This window comes from Aythya marila, assembly GCF_965140915.1.
Source record: "Aythya marila genome assembly, chromosome: 12".
NCBI lineage: Eukaryota > Metazoa > Chordata > Aves > Anseriformes > Anatidae > Aythya > Aythya marila.
Window position 1 is genome coordinate 16,711,832 of NC_139053.1, and position 19,780 is coordinate 16,731,611.

Below are 19,780 nucleotides of genomic sequence, written 5' to 3' on the forward strand. Positions count from 1 at the left end.
CACTGACAATGCATATTTTTCATTCTCTGTTTAAATGAAGTAAAATGTTTCTTTCTAACTGGGTTTCAGAAACATGGCAATGACAAGACAGGAACAGAAAAAGCAGTCCCTGCAAGAGTGGGTATCAAACTGCATGCAGAAAACAGATAAGCATGACTGCTGGCCATAGGTGAAGTAAAAGGGCCTCCCATAACACCAGCAAGCCTCTGCTTAAAGCTAGCAAGTATATTTCACCTAAAGGCTCTCTACTAAAGATTTTTTTTCATGTTCTTTACAGCTATAGGCTTGTGTCTGTACCTCTGAAGGAATGTTTTCTATTTCTAGTATATTATGACTTTTTGGTTTTCATTCTTTCTACTCTTATTTTTCTAGTTGGCTCAAGTGGGATTCTATCAGTAGAGAAATAAATTTCTAGATTCATATTATGTCATTCCTAGCACTAGGACAATACAAAATCTGACTTTTAAATCAAGTAGAAAAGTGTTTGATCTTTCAAAGACACATTTTTTTGCAATTAAAATAAAAGAAAAATTCCAGAATTCCACTGCATTCTTTTTAAATGTTATCAAAAATACTATTTAAAAATACTCTTAAAAAATAACACTTGCCTATTTCTTCGGCAATTAATGACATTTTTTTCAGTTATTTTGTGTGCTAGAGATCTGTATTCAATTCCATTAGTAAGAAATAGGAATCACTTGTCATAATAAGCAGAAGAAAGATTGTGGTTGGCAGCTTGACATAATATTTTGTATTTATTTCAAAACAAGTTTCTGCAGAATCCAAGTATCTTGCATGTGTGGTCTGTTACCAGTCTGATTAATTTTTGACATCTCATCTTGAAGCATTCAATGAAATGCAAGCAGTGAAATTTGCTCTTTGTCTGATGATGTGTAAAGGACTCATCTTACGTTAGAGGGTAGTAAGGATCAACCGTGTGGCCATCTCCAGTGCTGATGACACAGGAAAGGTTGCCAGTGTATGGGGAGAGCAGCCAGTTCAAAGTGACTGTGATGTTTTCAAAGATAAAGCATCTATCTGTTACAACCAGCTGCAGACCTGTAAAACATAATGACAGCATTCAGTGCCTTTGTTTGTCTGTGGTTCTTACATAACTCAATTGTTTTTCATGTATTGTTGAGAGCAGGACTTCTCCAAAGCAGAGCTGATACTGCTGCCAATTTGAGTGCATTAGTGGCATGACCGGGAGCTGATTCTTCTCCGTATCTACTGGTCAAGATTCATGTTGGAACATAATTTTATTTGTTTGTTTTATGTGTCTGAATTTCCTGGCTTTGTGTCCTATCAAAAACCCTCTGGAGCTGTCAGTTAAGAGGAAAGATACATTTTGGTTCCTTCAATACTTGGGAGTGGTCTCCACTCTTCCAGATTCTTCTTTGAGGATGGAACAGGGATTTCAAGATAAATCGTATGCTCACAATGTTACAGCAAAGTGCAGAACAGGCTTTTGGTGCTGACAGCCCTCTCCCACTCACCTTCCTTGCAGTGGTACTGAACAGACAAATAGCTTCCTGAAGCTGGGCAAGGGTCTCCAAAGAAAGCTCCATCTGCTGCCACCTGGCAGGCCTGAAGACCGTGACACTGTCCTGGAAAGAAGTTTTACATGAATTTGTGGTTTTTGTCTTTGACTGTCATAACAGCTCAGGTGAGAGGTGATTACTGAAACGAGAACACCAGCGAGGGGAGCAATATTTTGTCACTGATCTCTAGACAAAAAACTCCTACAGCACTTTGACTTTAGTGTGTTTCTTATTGCCTGGTACTTAACACTGTTCCCTCCTTCCCATTTAGCCTCCTGTGGGACCCTCCTCCATCTCAGAAGTTCTTTGTGATCCTTTTCATTTTAGGAATAATATACTGTTCCATTCACTAAAGCTACTCAAGTACAAGACAAAATACTTTAGGGACCAGGAACTATATGACTCTGACAAACAATGCCATAAGATATTACCTGCTACTTCATCTTTGACACTGATCCAGCTACAGTCTTCATCTGTATCATATTGGAGAGGGGTTTCCAATACACAGTAGTGAGGGGTCTTCCGTCCATAGAAGGTCTCTCCAATTTGGATAACTTCTCCTGACCCACACTGTACAGTGGCATTGGAACTATCACAAGCAATGCTTTGGCCAGATTCTATTGGGGGAAAAAATCAGAATTAACTTTTTGAATTTCTGAAAAGTCCTGCTACAGTTCTCCATATCCTTCTTTCTGTTATTACTATTTTTGTTTTATTTTTCTTCCTTTTAAGCTAAACAATACTGAAAATGAAAAAATGAACAAAGCATCAAATATTTTTCCATTTTGGAAATCCAAAAAAATAGATTTATGTTCTTTACCATCTTAAGCAAAAATTTGAGAACATTTTTAGTAAAAGAAAACATTTTAAATAAAAAAATAAACATATTTTGTGGGAAACACTTAGCATTTATTTGACCTGTAGTACTGGAAGGTTTAAAGTTACTTTCTACTTCAGAAACCCTTGTGGCAGTGTGAGATTTGCATGATTCTCAGATAATGGCGCTGGAGAAGATCGTGCATATTAAGTACAGGACCTGATCCCATTGCTGCTACAGAGAGACCTTTGTTCCTGTGCAATATTCGACTGACTTCATTTAGCAGGACTGTTAAAATGAGTAAGGTCATATCTCTAAAAGCATACACCTTATTCCTTGATTAATCTGGGACAGTTAATTATCTTACAGAATTCTTGGTATCCTGTAGTAATCAGGATACATAATATCCCAAAGAAGTGTATGCAAAAGGCTGTTCTCATAGGGGAGTGTTGCAAAAGAATGTTTCTGTTTCAGCTGTCTCAGCTTTAACTACATTGTCCTCCAATGGCTGTTTTGATCATTCCCCTTAAGCACGTTGATTAACAGAGCCAATGTGTGCACACTGCAGTAATTGTGTGCTATTGTTATTTAAAGCTAAATCTAAGCCTGGCTGTAGCTATAGCAACATGATCAGTTTATACGTTAGAGCTCTCTAAATAAGCTTGAAAAATAACTTGCTGTTATATTCTAATACGGGCTATTATCTCATGCATTTATCTGTTCTTTACACTACATAAAGCGTTCCTGTAGTATTTGCTGTCTCAGCAACTTTTACCTGTAAAACTGTCCAGAACTGGGTTTGTGTTCTTATGGACAGTCCCTGGTCAACCTGTATATTTTTGCTGCATCAAATTCCTAAATTACGGAGCACCAAATGCTAGGATAGAAGTAGTAAGAAGAGTGAACTGAACTAAGGAAAGTTTTCACTTGAGTAGAGAAACATGATTCTAGGACAGAGAGACAAAGAAGGGATGAAGGCAGAATGCTGTCTGTCTGCTTAGTTGTTTGGTTGTTTTTGCACACATAAACATCTCAGGTGATCAAGTAAACGAGGTTATCAGGAATCAGAGAGGTTCACTTCAACTAGTGATCCCATTCGGAGCTACCTGTACATTTCAGGTGAGGTTTTGAAGTCGGTATCACTGTGAACCAAGCCTTGCAGTAGCTGAGTGTGAGGGAGTCAAACACCACCGTGCCCATTTTACAGAAACAAACTGAAGCACTGTCAGGCTGCACAAACCTCCAACCATTCAGCACCCAGAGGAATGAATGAAAAGAATGTCCCTGTTTCTTTCAGATATTAGATCAAATTCCTTACATGCAAAGCTAGTAAAAGAGGAGTCTATTATTGAAATATGCATGTGTGTTAATGAATATGGGCTGTAGATAAGGAAACCAAGGCTGTAATTGCTTTAATCTGTTCACAGTTTCCTGGGTAATGGAATGATGGTCAGGCATTGTTCAATAATGCAGACTTCTTTGAATTTAATGGGCTTTATGTCAGATCCTATGGTAACAGATGGTAGCTTTCTTGCAGACAGTTGTCTACCATGTTGTAATGGCAAAATAATGTTAGTCTGGTTTTGCATGGAAAATAAGCTTAAGGCATCATGCTGTCTGCCAGTTTCCTCTCCCCCAATCATTTTTAAGGTTTATCATCTTCAGCCAAATTTGATATATAGACATAAACCTCAAAACACCCTAAAATTTCATGAAAATCAATAGGGAAGTGGAAGAGAAGGAGCTGTATCAGTGCCCCTACTAGGAGTAGAGATCATAACCCAACAGTTGTCTGTTCCATGACGGGATTCAGCTGCCAGCAGGTACAGCTGGAGCTCTGAAGCTGCTGCAGAACTGTGGGGACAGAGGGAAAAGTATTTTGAGAGGCAGAAACTGCTGGGCATATGGGAGTGAATGGGGAGAGCTGAGGAGGAGGATAAGGAGGGGATGTGGAGCAGGAGATCAGGACAGGAATCAAGTCATTGTTAGTTTTGCTGATCGTGGAATGATTTGTTAATTATGTCAGAGGTAGTGCCGGACTGGACCAGGGCAGTAGCACCGCTATGGCTTGTGATAACCTGGATTTGCATACTGGATTTGCAGACTATTTATGTTAGTGAGCCTACAGCCACACCTGCCTTCAGGTGCTTGTGACCTTAGTTCCAGTTTAAAATGCCTGGTTTACGTGCAAAGTGCAAGGAACACAAATTCCCCTCATATCTATGTGTCGGATAGGATCATGCTGCCAGCATTCCTTCCCAGGACTGTTCCAAGCTGCAGTTCCAGGGACATGATGTCTGTACCTTTTTCTGTCTGAACACTAAAATGCCACCAGGAGGGACAAGCTCCTGTCTGCTTCCTTGTCCTGGGGAAGCCCTCAAACCTGATAGGAGGGTCTGAGCAAGAAAAACTTGCTCTCACTTTTGCTTGCTCCAGGCTGCTAGAAAAGTTATCTCTGGAAGCCTGGCTGTATTTTTGCTTCCGTGACAAATTATTTTGATGGTCTTGCCTTGGCCCATGTTTATGATTACGAGTTTAGATACAGGGCAGTCATACTGGTTCCACCTCGCTCAGGTAGAAAAAGAGCCCCTGATGGGGTTTACTGTTTTTTTTTGCTTGTTCATTTTTAATAAGCTTTAGGTTATTGCACAGCCGCTTTGAAAGAAACAAGACAACTTATGCACAGTTGTGAATACAGTATGCTCACGTCTTAGATCCAGCTGTTGTGTATCTTACCAAACTCACAAATGAAGTCAAACTCCTGGCTGCAATTTTCAGTCACACCCCACCGATACTTGGCATTCTTTAGGATGTACCCACATGTGGATGAGAAAGAAGATGGCTGATCCTCGTACCAGTTACTGTAGCTTATATCTGAGGTGTCCAGCCAAATCATTGACCCTGTGAACAAAGTAATCATTTCCTGTTTATTTTCCACAGTAACACAACTAAGGAGTCAGAGCCTACAGAGCGAGACTGTATCCCTGCTCCTACTCAAGCAAAGATGGTTTTGTCTGAATAGAAGTCTTCAGTTTCATTTTACATGTAATCTGATACAGCCACTAAAAAAGACACCACTGCTTCCCCCTGCTCCCAGCCTCCAAATTCCACCATTCCCTTGCATCAGATCTCGCAGCATCTCCTAGCGTGATGAGTTAGCTCAGCTGGCTTGTCCACTGGAGAACCAACCCAACATATCTTTTTAACTGGGTTAACTGATCTAATTCACCATGTGTTTGCACAAGCACAAGATCCAATGGAAAGGATGACAACATGCAACTGAGAAGTGAAGCACACAGCTAGAACATCATAATAGAAAACTAAATTACAGCTACAAAAGACGTCGTTTTTTCTGCAGCTTTCTATAAAGGGATTGACTGCACTTGCTGTCATGGTAGGTAAGCATCACAGGCTGGTACAGTTTCAAAGAAGACATGATTTCAAAATCACCTACCGTCAGTAGTTTCATTCAGCAAGGAGTTTGAGATCAGTCCTATCCACCATTCCTGATCCTCGACAATATGCTTCTGCAAGAACTCTTGAGTTTCCTCGTTTTCAATAAAGACAAGGTGCCCCCCTCCTCTCTCACACCATCTCTGGGCACTTCTGAAGGATCGCTGGAGTCTCACAAACTCATAGCATGAGTGGTTGAAAGCTAGCTGATACTTTGAGCAAGGGATTCCTTCCTCAGCTGGTGTCTCCTCCACAGCCAAACATACAGCAAGAAAAATTAGAACTGTGATCCCAAGCCACATTTTCAGCTCAGTGCCCTGCATGGCACTGGTGTTGCTTATCACATCACCACTCTTTTTGCTGCCTTCTTCAAAAGCGTGAGTTGTCATCCTTGTCATGTCATCAGTATTCCTCCTTCCTCTTTACTGTTTGCAAAAGCAGCAATAGGACGTGGAACAGATTGCTTCTAATACATAATGGTGATTGCGTCTGAGGATGCACACAGCCGGTGTTGATGCTAAGTCACTGCAATGGCCATTGTGAGGCCCATTGTATAAAGGTGTCACTCCACATGAAGTCAGGTTGAAGGGAAGCCATTATGGGATTGCTTTCCTTGTGAGCAGAGAAGATAAGGTTGATGTATGCTGTTACTGGACACATGCGAAAGTGAGATAAAGCTCCTCCATCAAAGGAGTCATTGTGTGAGCATTAAGGCTGGATGTCTTTACAACAACAAAATGATACAACAGTAAGAATGAGAGAAGGATGAGGGAAATCAGAAACACAAGGAATCATGATATGGGAAAACACATGGTGTTCCTCTAGATACATTTAATTGTTTTGGATTACTTTGTTTCTAATAATTATTATTGTTTCAGTGTGATTATTTGAGGTGCTTCTCAATGTGATGCCTGTAATTATTGTATCATTCATCCTGGCCACCTGTTTACACATCCTGAGGTTAATCTCAGCTGTTCCAAGGAGGATGTATTTTGAAGTGTTGTGTCTGTTTAGAATTACCCACCCCATGTGAAATGCTCCCATCTTCCCTTAAGAGCTAAGCTGCTTAACTCTACAGAGCTATTTCACTTATTCCTGCTTGGAGGTAGAAGACAAAGCTAGAAGTTAATACAGTGATTTGGAAATGGTGGAAGTACTGCCTTCATCATCAGAGCTAGTTGGAAGCCATATGCGGACATTGCAAAGTTCTGCTGATGGACTTTGTGAAGCCAGTCCAGCAGCATTTTGGAGCTGAAATCCCTAAGTACTTCTGAACTTTCTTACAGAAGATACCTGCCAGGCTTACAAGGCCACTGGATTAGCAGAAGCACAGTACAAATAAGGATCTGTAGCTGTTGTGATCCTCATGCCCTTGGCATTACCTCCACTGAATTTGATGCAACTATTATTAATTTACATCACCACAACTTGACACTGAATGAACATGCATTTATATTTGGACGTGGCTCAGTGAGCCAGGAGCTGCATCACAGAGATGCAGTGATCCTTGCTTGAATTCCCGCACTGCAGAAATGCCAGCAGCATTGCACTATTGACCTGAAGGTAATGCACTTAGCTCAGAGTATGCCAGCCCAGCTCTAACTATCTAAAGCTTTCTGACAGGGTAAAGTATGTGCACTCCATCCAGTAAACATTTAAGAATTGTCTTCAGTCCCAAGCCTTTCTTGACCTCCACTTCATAGTCAGTCACCTTGCTCAGCTGGATAAAGCAGAATTATGATCACATGTTCAAGAAAAAAATTCATGGGTAATTATTTAATGGGCAGGACAATTGCAGAGGAGTAGAGGAAAGGGGAAGAAAATGCCCTGTGATGGAAGGACAGTAACTGTGCTAGATGTCCCCCCTCCCACTGAACTTGATAATAGACTTATCTCAGCTATGGAACCCTTGGACCAGATTCCACAGCAATTTCTGTCTGATTAATAGCGAGGGCTGATGCAGCAGCTGAGATATGAACATTCAGCCTGGATTTGCCACCTCTGAGGATGGCCGGTCCGTACTCTGATTATCTGATGGATCTGGCCCAGGCAGTGCCCAGGCACCCCTCCCTTTCCTGGAAGAGACCCTGTTACTATGGTTATCAGCTGGTTCTGCTGAAACAGTTGATAACATGTTGTGGATTTTGCCCACAGATTAACAATCCCTTTCGGGCTGCATACAGAACCTCAGAGGTGTCATTCTGGGACCTCCCACAGTATTGCAAAAGTCAGAGTTGAGGACAGCTGCTGGTCAGAGTTTACCACTGCATATTTTCATGATGTTTCCTTCAGATTGCTTGCTTCTTCTTGGGCCATGCTGACTTGCCTGGCTTTGGAGAAGCCAGCAGAAAGCCCTTCTGTTTTGGCTTCTTATATATGAGAAACACAGCCTGTTTCTGAAAGCATAGGTATGAAGAAGGAGACTGTACATAAAAGTATCTGACTCAGTGATACTGAGTATTTCCAGTAAGTGCCATTGACTTGTGTGATGGATTGATTCTGTAACATTATCCAGTTCTCTCTCTTCAGCTGGAAATCTGAATCCATGAACATACTGCTAAAAGTGCCAGAGCTGGAGGTGCCACAGGCTGTCCTCTGTGGATCTGCTCCAAAGCCGTTGAAGTTAATGGAAGCCTTGTCTCTGGCTTTGATGGATTTTGAAACAGGCCCCCAGAAGGACAACAAATGTTTGGAAATGTCTACAAATGAAGCCAAGCTCTCCAAGTGAGCCTACAGTTAGCAATTTCTAGAGCACTGTGATTTCTTTTTTCCTAATCTACAGTTGCTCCATGTAACTCTTCAACTGCCTGCAGCAGATGGGGTATGAAATAGTTTTCCTCTTTCAGTTTGTTGACTTCATACCTTTTAGTGTCACTAAAGCAGGCTGTCAGTTTATTCTGTTTACCACAAGGAAAAGAAAAGCATTTACAGAAAAGAAAATACTGCTTTTAAACCATCAAAATTAGCAACCATGGTCCTCAGGAAGAGAGAAAATTCCTGAAAGCCCTTTTCACTCAGAACTGAAAAATGGCTCGATTTCAAATAGTGCTGCTTGAATTTACCATTTTGTAGGAAACTTTTTTCTTTTTTTTTTTTATTCTTCTTCAACAGAAGCACATTTTTAATTAGTTTTCTTATGCCAGAAGTCCACATGGGAGCTTCACCCGATAATGGTTTATTTATTATCATTATTTTTTGCTGCTTGCCTTTGTGTAACTGGCTATTAAATTTAAGAATTTAAAGAGTTTAAATAGTTTAAGATGTTACTTAAAGTGTTTTGCTTTGTTTTGCTTTGTTTTGTTTTGTTTTTAAGGAACTTTGAGCCCCTCACATATATCCAAGACTAGTTCATTTCTGTTCAGCTATAGCTGGCTGCCTGAACAGCTGATGTAGCAACCACCCTTAAAGCACGTGTTATGTACCAGTGACTTAAACTAAAACATATTCACCCGCAGAAATAGGGCTTGCAAGGCAATTGTGCTTTGCAAAGCAATTGTGCTTTGCAAGCTTTGACTAGAAATTAGTGACAAAGGTTTCTCAATATTTTCACACCCTCACTCCAAGCTGTGATAAAGCTATGAATAAGTCCTTTGTTTGTGAACTCTGGTGCGCCTGTTGGAATAAGTCTTTCGTTTTTCCCAGAAATGTTACAGGGGGCCCTGCAGATTTCTCAGAGTCCTAACTTGCCCTTATGAGTTACACCAGATGGTGGCCATAAAGAGAAAGTTTCTTTGGCAAAGCATTGCGCTACATAAAACATCACAAAAGGCAATGATGAATGATTTATTCCTAGTTTTCAAAGGACGCTTTAAGGTTTATTAATTTGTTGTTGTTGCTGTTGGAAGTAGAAGCTGTTGAGGTAAAAGAAAACAGAAGCATATTTTATTAATGACACAAACACACACAAATAGATGTTAATAATAATAAAAAAAAATGGCTTGCATTGAGATTCTGTAAGGAAATCTTCTAGGTGGTCTTCACTACTCCTAAGAATTGAACCCTTGAAGACTGTCTCAGGTTTGGTAGCCAAATCTCAAAGTACTCATAATCTTTGATTTAAAGAGTTAAAGAATTGAAGAGTTGCCAATAGGAAGGAATAAATCACACCCCTGTTCATTTTGGCTCTTGTTCATTTGCCTTGAGGAAGAGCAAGTAAATTTACTCTCTATAGGATATTTCCATCTTCACATTCCTGAATATTACCGAATGTAATGTATAGATTTTATCAGGAATAGAACTGTATCTCTGTTCTGTGAAGTGCACAATCATATACATGGAAATTTGTTTTACATTGCTCTAGCTTTGAGCTAGAAGAAAGATGATTTTCAGGTATCGCTAACTTGAGCCAAGGTTGTGAGTTCCCATTTCGATGTGTCCCATGCGTATCCACTGTGTGCAAAACTGCTTCTTGAGAAGATCTGCTTCATTATTACCCAAATAGGAAGTCCTGAGTACAGAGCAGACTGCCTGGAAAGGGATGGGGAAAAGCCCCTAGGTACACATACATCTTCTGTCTCTAAAGACTGCTTTAGAAAAGACCATCTGTCAACTGGTTTAAGGCAGGGGGGTCACTGTCAGGCTTCCTTCCTTGCTGCTGTCCTGGGCTGCTTGTCCTTTTAGTGAGACCCAGTTGTTTGCTGAATACAAGGGGTTTGGTTTTGTTGCTGTTCTAATGCCTAATTGTCCATGTGGCAACACAGTGAACTTACCAGTGAGTCCTGCCGAGTTGCAATTGTGATGTTATCTTGTTTAGAAAAACAGAGAAAACAATTCTTATCTTTATAGGGAGCAATGATTAATGTAGAAATCCATATCTGGAATGATAGGGTCAGGATACGGATTAGTAGGACTGCATTCAGGAGTTGCTGGGTTGGACATAATTTCTGTTTATGGGATGTGTATGGTTACCTTCTGGCACAGTAGATGTCTGGGTAAGTTACTGAGGGTCTTGCCTAGGAAGTGTCCCTTTAGAAGAGTCTGCCTTTGGGCTTGTAGTTTGACTTTTCTCCCTTGCCAGAGAGTTGATGCCCAAACACCACCCCCTCTCCCAGCTGGCTCCTGTGCTTTATTGCTGCCCACAGCAGAAGTGTGACTACAGGCAAGAAGAGGAAACGTGTGCCACGTAAGAATGTTAATCAAGGAAGGGTTATTTACTGAAATCTCACCCCCCCAAAATTCACCAAAACCACATAAATAATTACTTTGAACCAAATGATACTGATCAAAACAGTATTTGATCAAAGCAGGTTTGATCCAAACAAAACCTGTTCATAATAATATACAGAAACTATTGTTATTTAAATGTCAACAAGTCATATTAATGGTTTGTTTTGGTAATTGTACTTGGACAGTGCAAGAGAATTATTCCTCAGTGGTGCTGAGGAATTTTCCATATTTCTTCTGAAATGAGATCATGTCAATAAGACAGTATTTAATAAAGATAACTGTTGGAGCTTACATCTCCTGGTACGGTGAGATAGCAGTCAGTATGAGTTCAGCAAGAACAACTCCAGGTTCCTATCAGTTTTACTGTTGAAATCTTTATTCAGTAATAATGGATAACAGTTGATAGCTGGAAGTTCTTAGTGCCGCCTAAAGACATATTCAGGTAATTTGACCTCTGTTAATGGGTTTTAATTATAACCTGAATTTTATAATGGAAAGGTTGAGATAAAAGTAAATTAAGTAAGTACTTATATTTCAGTATGGAGATAAGGAATAATATTGGTGTCTCTCTGATTTATGAGGCAATGATCTACTTGTGTAAGGAAACCAGAAGTACAAAGGTAGACACCTGGCTGTTACATTACTGTTATACCAGAAGCTTAATTAACTAGCAGTTTGAGCTGTGCTCAATGCGTAGTTATTTATACACACAGAAAGTAAGCACGGTTGCAAATTTACAAGAAGGCAACAAGACTTACAATGCTATTCTGCTGTGGAAAACTTTGTTTCCCTTGAACATGGAGTGTTTGAAGGTGCTGAGGCACTGTAGATACTGTTCTAATGTGACCGCTTCTTACAGTCAGACTGATAGATGCCTTTAGACTACACTCATGATTTTATATTACAGCTCTTTTCCTTCCTCTCTAAGTTGTGAACAACTCTGCTCTCACTTCTTCATTGCAAACTATCCAATTAAATGGCTTCAATAACATGGCAAAAATCTAACACTACAGAAAACTGTCTGTTCTTCATACAGACAGCACAATCTCCCTGAATTTATACCCTTCTGGTAAACATTATATGTATGAGTTATAATGTGTCTGGTAAACCCAAGATCAGAGAGATTCTGGTAGTCTCTTCTAAAGCCAGAAAAGTCTGTATTTCCTGTAGGCCTGGGAAAGGCAGCAGCTCCCTTTTCTAACCTCTTCTTTATTTTGTTCTGTATAGGAAGTTTGAGCCAAAGCCAGAAAGCAGACATGAAAACATTAATAGGGAAGAGCCTCAGATTCATCATAAAGATACACAGTTTTGTGCTGACAAAGAACTACAGCTCTTAGGGAAGGTCCTGCTGGTAAAACTGAACTTCTTTCTCATGGAATACCAAAATAAATGAGAATAATAAGGAGGAGTAGAAAAGATGTCTCTTCGTGTTCTCTGGAACATGGAATTTTGTAACCTCCTCTATGCTTTCCCATCAAGCATGTTTCTACAAAGGAGAAAGAAACTTTGTGAAATAATAAAATCAGAGGAGTCACCCACTCCACATCTACTTCCTCAGACAATTATAATTTTAAATAAATACTTTGATATTAATCCATTTCAAGGTAAAAAGGGAAAAATTGCACAGTTAGCAAGAAAATTAATTTCTGCATATCTTACTGAACTGGTCATCTATTATTAGCATGGCTGAGACAAAAAAAAAATAGTGTGTGTTCTCTGATGAATAAATATTTTTCACAGACAAGCAGGAAAAAAAGAACTTTGCAAGGCCTCTCTATTAAGTTGTACAAAATGTCAGACAAAACTTACAGGCAGACACCTGAAATTAGCTAACTGAAAACACTCAGGATGATTTCAAAGGGTGTTCAATACCTCCTTGTTCTTCCCTTAAAGTAACTTTTAACGAGGTTTCCAGTTATCTTATGTTAGCTGAATCTTAAACTACATAAGCAGGGTAAAGAAGGGCAAAAATGTTTTGCAGTAATCCTTTTATTGCTTGCTTGCTGTACGTAAATAGCACTGCTGCAGATCAGACGACTCACACAACGTCTGTTTCTATGAGGCACAGGTCAAACAATTAAAACCAGAGCATTAAGAGCTGTGGAAGATGTGCTGAAGAGAACATACTAAACAAGAGCATAATACCAAGGACAGGCAAAATGTCCCTGTGGCTTAGGGGAAGCAGAATTAGCTTTGCTTTCTTGCCAGATCCTCTTCACCCTCCAGCATTGCTGAAAAAATCCCTTAGCTGGCTTTTCATATACAAGTAAGTCTACATCTCTCTATAAAAGCACACAAATGCATGTGTGTCTATATACATGTAGATATTTATGTATGTATGTCAGCATGTGTGTACGTGTGGGGACTTTGACACTTCTGTCTCCTACAGCCTCCTGTTTCAAACACGCTGTTTCTTTATTAATCACAGAATCACAGAATCACAGAATCACAAGGTTGGAAGAGACCTCAAGATACTACTGACTCCAACAAATCCAACCCTCCTATTTTCTTTTTTATCTGGCTTCTTATTTTTGGAGTCACCCGTTTCTGTTAGTGCTGTCCAAATGGAGACAAAGGCATGCTGTCTTGATGATTTCCCAAGATAAGTCATCAAAAACGGTGGTAAGGATGAGAGGAGCAATATATGCGTATAACAAGTGAGTCACAGCAGTCACCACAGCGCAAATTGTGTTTTCAGTAAAATGAATATGGATATTTATGAATGATCCATGAGACTTAATGGATGTTAAAACATTTTGGGAACAACAGTGATTTAGCCGAAAAAATCGGATTTTAGGGTAACCCCATATGAAATTGCATAACATATGATTGTGCAAAGAATCTTTTTATCCTTCATGTTCAATGGAGCCTGTGACTTGTTCTGCAATCACATGCTTTATATTGAAATAATTCTTTTCCTAGAGGATTTTAAAATTAGCAACGTTGAACTCAGTTAAGTACCTTATCTCGAAACAAATGCATGAAGTTAAAAATCCCCCTTCTTTTTAATTATTCCTGCCATACTTTCACAGAGACTCCAAGAAGCCAATAACGAGGTGGAATCAGGTCACATATGGGACAATATGTTACAATATTTATTTGTAAAAAGATGTTTAATTCAAAGGTGTGCCACTCAGATCACACTCAGCTTGTATATAATGAAAAAAGCACATGGCCATTCAGTGATGGTATTTTGTTAATTAATAGAATAGCCCAGTTTAAATTTCACAGCATGGAAAGAAAATGATGACACCCCACATGTTTGTCAGTTCCAAAAAGCCATATTCAGAATGGTGGGTAGACATTTCTTCTATTTTTGTCTCTGCTCCTGCCAGCTGGGGCAAACACCCTATAAAATATCTAAAACTTTCTCTGCAGTGTTGAAGGTGATGCTTCAGATTCATTTTACCTGACTCCTCTGGTGTGTGTGGCTGCTTGAGGTAGGTTCACAGAGAGCAAAAAGGCAGGTTACATTTTTCTTCCGTTGAATTAGTGAAAGAGTTAAGGAGAACGTGCAAGTATTATAGTGTATGTGTTAAGGATTAAAGATCAACTATTATAAATCGATCTATAAGCCACTAGCCACTAGCTCGAGTTACACTTTGACCTTATCCTTCTATGTAACAGGAAAGAGCTTTTCTTAGCCCAGACAGGAGGGGACTGCTACGCCTGCAGGAACAGCTGGGTAGAGGACACAGAAACCGTTTGATTACATGAGAGATGGAAACGATATTTAGTAAAAACAAAGAAGAACATCCAGAGCCCATAAAAGCCGAGGTGCAAGGTAAGTGAATGCAAATCTCTTCAAATACACGTGGTTATTTTGGTGTTTTCAAATTTGTAAACATTGAAACACTTGTTCACCCGAAACAGCACGGAAGGAGGAAACCGAGAAAGGGAGAAATGTCAGCGAACTTTGTTTAAAGGACTGAACTCAGATCTTATTTGTGCCCCTGACTGGGGGATTTTTCTTCCTTTATGGGTATTTCTGTGTATTTTTCCAGAAAGTCTGTTTGAACAGGGTTCACTGAAGTCGGCAGTGAGGGACAAGACTCAGAATTTAATCTGGTGACACCCCCTCCCCCATGGCTCTGTTTAGACTTTCATTTTCTCTTCGCCATAACCCTTCGCTACCCTCTCGCTGTTCTTTCAGCCGTTCCTTGCATCCTGGAGAGGATTGCTAAAACTGGGACACTTTAGCAATAGTAATTCTAAATAGATAAGCAGCAGTAACACATGCCACTGTGTGCTGTTAAAAAGATGGTTCAGAAGGCACTCCAGTAAAAAATGCAGTGTCCTCCAGCAAGATAGCTTAAAGTGGCTTTCTAGGGATGAATGCTTGATCAACTTAACATTTTTACTCCTTGTTTTACACTACAGAAGAGGGAGGCAAAGAGTTTTTTCCTACAGCTGTAGGAGATGTTTGTTGCTGAGAACCCCAATTCAATAGATGTATGCTGTGTCTTTTGTAGCATATAGTCTAAGAAATAGCAGGCATCTAATGCCAATTTTAAAGTCAGTTCCCAGGTAGGCTATATAAAAGTAGGCAATTACAACTTGCATGATGTTGCTGTTGTTCATTTTGATGGCTGAACTGAAAAAGATTGTGTTTCAAGTCAAAGTGCATTGTTTTAATTTGAGGTGATTTTATGCCTTTCTAATTTTTGTCACTCGGAATAAAATCTTTCTATTGAAAACATTTCAAGTTGTTTGCAAACAAAACTATTGACCATACCTGATCTACACTATGGAATGGTTTATTTAAACAAAGACTGAACAGTTCAGTAAATAAAATTAAGTATACAAAATATTACTTCATTGGTAATGATGAATCAGTATTTACCACTAATGAAAATTAAAGAGAACCCAGACCTCTTCAAATATTTAGCTAGCCCTGAGCTCTGCCTACGTTTTGGCTCCTTGTTACTCAATAAGTACATTGTAAATATGACCCCGTATTACTGACGTCAGAAATAATTTAGCTCTTACTGTCCTAAAGACTGTGCAGCCATGTGATCACACAAGGCTTGATTGCTCTGATTCTTAATAATCTTCCAAATATTTGGAGATTTTACTGTGTTAGTTCATGTCCTCACACAGTACAGAAAAGTATCATTATTGCCGCTTTAGGTAAAAGCATGAGGCAAAAAAGATACAAGGCACACATTTTTAAAGCTACTTAGGCACTTTAGGATGCTGATCAGTACCCACTGTTATATTTAAGTCCCACTAAGATAAATTTTGATCTGAAAACCTCAGTAGATGCCAATTTGCTCCCTGCTTTTTGTACTGGAAGTATGCCAGAAATTACACTGAATTATGCCAAGAGTTAGAGAATTTGCATCAGTTTTGTAGTGCTTTAAACAGAAGATCACTTTTTTCCCTGATTACCTATTGAAGGGAAATTATTTTGTTGGCTTGTCCTGCAACTTCTTGGGCATCTTTATTCTGATAGACAGGAATAATAACTAAACAAATTTTTTAGCCCTAGAAGCTGCAAGACGTTCAGTGAATTACAGAAATATCTGCTTTTCCTGAATGATGGGCCCCGAAACAGAAGTGATCCCACAAGACCTGAAATGCAGCAGAAGTATTATATTTTTGCTGGAGGGAAGGAAAGACTGGTTGCAGCAAAACACATGCAGTTAGCCTCAACTCAGTGTTACCAAAAGGTTTGCTGGTGCATGACCAGCAGTTCAGGCTTACTGTATAGATTTCCAGTCTTAAATGACATTGGTAAGAGGGTAGGAGCACATAAGACTACACTCACCATACTGCAGTTGTCAGTAGTTCTGGAGAAAATGCAGAATCTACAACCTTCTATTTGCAAACAACAGAAAACTAGAAAGGGAAGTGACAACAAGAGAAACACTTGCATTTGAGGCATATAAATAGACTAAATTTGTTTAGTAATTAATGCTTAGTAATCAGCCAAGCAAAAAATATGTATCTACCTTGAATATTTAGTTTCTTTCTAAATCAGTTTCCTCCGAAGCAGTCTTTTCATTTGCTAGTCACAAACATTTACCCAGTGTTTGGTTTTCAAAACTCTTGCAAAATGCAATAATAATGATAAAATGCAAATCCATTGTGTCAACATTTTTTCTCTTCTTAATGTATTCCAGATCTGTAACTGTAATGAAGTTGTGTGAGTATTGTGGCACACAATATTAGTCAGCTATCCTGACTGACAATGTATTTATGCAAAGCTGGCTTTTACTGTATATCCTTCCTTGCATTTGGATGGTTTATGCTTAATGTCATTTATTTGAAGAAATGGCAAACGTCCTTGCCTCCCTTACCTACAATGGTCAAAATTCAGGAATTGTTCTCTTGGAAAGTGGTCAAAGCCCCTTTAGGATCTCAGAAAGCCTTACAACAAAACCATCACTACTTCTCCACAATTGCATCAACTTTGACAAAATTGAATATTTTAATGGGTGGACATTTCTATCTGTTGCAAAGGTAGAATTATTAAAGGTAGAATTATTAAAGACATATTTGACATGGGGTCACAAATTGGACTGTAAGGAGAATTAAATTTCTGAGCAGCTTCTTTATGTAGAGACAGTGTTCACTGCAGAGATTGTGTGGAAAAGGAGTATAGTATGTGATCATAAATATTCCCTCAGGAGACATACACACAAAGAAGCAAGTGAAGGTTTTAATTTCATATCTGATATGCTTCTGCTCAGCTCTTTAACCCTAAAGACATTCTTTAATTGTTGTTATTCTCTATGTCAAATGATAGCTAATGTATTTCCCGCAGGGATTTGATGAGGAACGTTTTGTATTCAAACCTTAATAATACTTACACATTTTCAGTATAATATTTCTACCCACTCTTTGTGTTCAAAACCCCAACATTATGACTAATGTCACAAATGCACTCCCAAAATGACACTACAATATGCTATGTAATTTAATTAAAGAACTTTTTACTGGAATTCATTTAGCCTAAAGCTTAAATTGATATACTGAAGGGCAGTACAAGTCATATATCCTATAAAATATGTTTATTTCTGATAAGCTCTAGCTTTTCCTGGCATGAATAAAAGGGTTTATACACATCACTTTAATATCTGAGTGCAAGGAAGAAAGGTCCAACTTTATTTACTTCCTGTTTTTTAGCAAATTACATTCCAGCAATCTCTTGTTCATGTGGTAATCTCATATATTGGTATTTATGCAGAATATTACTAGTGCCACACTATTGATCAGGTCATATTTTAGTTAGCCAAAACTCAAACGTAATTATATGCTATTACAAATCTGGACTTAGCCCTATAGTCCATCTGCCTATTTGAAGCCTATGCCCTTAGGAAAACTGTCCTGTAGCATGCCCCTTCCCTAAATGAATGAATACTGAAATGTCATTTTTGTTTGCAGGTCAGTTGCCCACTTGGTTGCAAGGGATACTTCTCCGAAATGGCCCAGGGATGCACACAATAGGGGACACTAAATATAACCACTGGTTTGATGGCTTGGCTCTGCTGCATAGCTTTACATTTAAAAATGGTAAGTTATGGCATGTCAGTTTACAAAAAGCTCAACAAGCCAAATCTCGGTGTTTTACATTGCTAATTCTCTTTTAAGTTTGATTATCATTAAAATGTTCCAGGTGTCTGGCTATAACCCTGCAAAAAAAATAGTACACGTAGGTGTTATGTGGCTGGTGAGTCTGCCACAGCGAGCTTTTCTTTGCTAAAGGATATTTGCTTGACAGGTTCTTTCTCTGGCTTTGTCTGTGGTAATTTTCAAAAGAGCTCAGTATGAAATGATTGAAACCTGTCTGACCTTTGTCAGGTGAAGTCTACTACAGAAGTAAGTATCTCCGAAGTGACTCATACAACTGCAATATAGAAGCAAACCGAATCGTGGTGTCTGAATTTGGAACTATGGCTTATCCAGATCCATGCAAAAACATATTTGCCAAGTAAGCAATGCTTTTTCCAACAAGATTCTGCTATCTACCTCTCTCTCCAGCACAGATGTCTTTCTGTTTACCCTTGACGCATATATACAAACATGAAATCTGTTTTGTAAATTTACAATTACCAGCTACTGACAAGGCCAGGAGGATACAGCCAGAAACATACACTCTATGGGTTAGTCTAAGGCAAATATTCTAAATCCACTTCATCAGTAATATTGTCTGTTTTATTCACTAGTGCAAGTAGATTTCATTGTAATTTTGAAAAAACAAATATTTTCCATGTGTTTCATGGAATTTTATTAAATTGATATTCTGTAAGGGGAGAAGCAGCAAGAAAGAAAGGAAAAGATGAAGAGATGGGGAAAGTATTAATTCAAAATTTATTCTGCAGAAAGATGAAAATCGTCCATGACTGAAATAAATAAATAAATAAAAACCTGCTGTATTAAAGGCCATTTCTACACTCCCAGCTCCCAAAAAGAAAGTGAAGAAAATTTTCAATTGTTTCTTGAGTCACAGGCAGTGCTTTGAAGTACTGCACCCAAAGACCTGAGCTAACCTTATGTTCAAAATCACAACCGCTCGGGGTCATTGCAATAGCTACTTTCATAGTGCTAGAAAGGATGACAGGCTATTTATGAGCCTGTAAAATTGCCTTTATATGGCAAATGCAAGTAGTTCATCCATCTTTTATTCCTGGCTGAACTACATCTAATGACCTCAAATTACATGCTTGGTAAGACCATAAACATGGATAGTTATTGCAAAATAACTATAACTTTGATACATTGTGAGTTGTTACTCTGACAGAAGATGCTTTTTTTCTTCTTTCTACAGTAATAGGATAACACTGGCATTTTAAGTCTA

General features: G+C 38.9%; 2 protein-coding genes across 2 annotated transcripts in view; one reads left to right on the forward strand and one right to left on the reverse strand.

Annotated features, from left to right (window-relative positions):
* Positions 1–6,200, reverse strand: part of LOC309882801 (polycystin-1-like protein 2) — a gene marked incomplete at its 5' end in the record, with an annotated part of 38,591 nt that extends 32,391 nt beyond the window's left edge. Inside the window, 5 exons of the mRNA XM_082770210.1 lie at positions 912–1,059; positions 1,497–1,607; positions 1,973–2,158; positions 5,095–5,259; positions 5,813–6,200. Coding sequence (XP_082626336.1) covers positions 912–1,059; positions 1,497–1,607; positions 1,973–2,158; positions 5,095–5,259; positions 5,813–6,200 — 998 coding nt within the window. The remainder of the gene's footprint in view (positions 1–911; positions 1,060–1,496; positions 1,608–1,972; positions 2,159–5,094; positions 5,260–5,812) is intronic.
* Positions 1–19,780, forward strand: part of BCO1 (beta-carotene oxygenase 1) — a 60,674-nt gene that overhangs the window by 31,130 nt on the left and 9,764 nt on the right. Inside the window, exons 5-7 of the mRNA XM_082769913.1 lie at positions 14,605–14,761; positions 18,367–18,495; positions 18,784–18,913. Coding sequence (XP_082626039.1) covers positions 14,698–14,761; positions 18,367–18,495; positions 18,784–18,913 — 323 coding nt within the window. The 5' untranslated portion in view covers positions 14,605–14,697. The remainder of the gene's footprint in view (positions 1–14,604; positions 14,762–18,366; positions 18,496–18,783; positions 18,914–19,780) is intronic.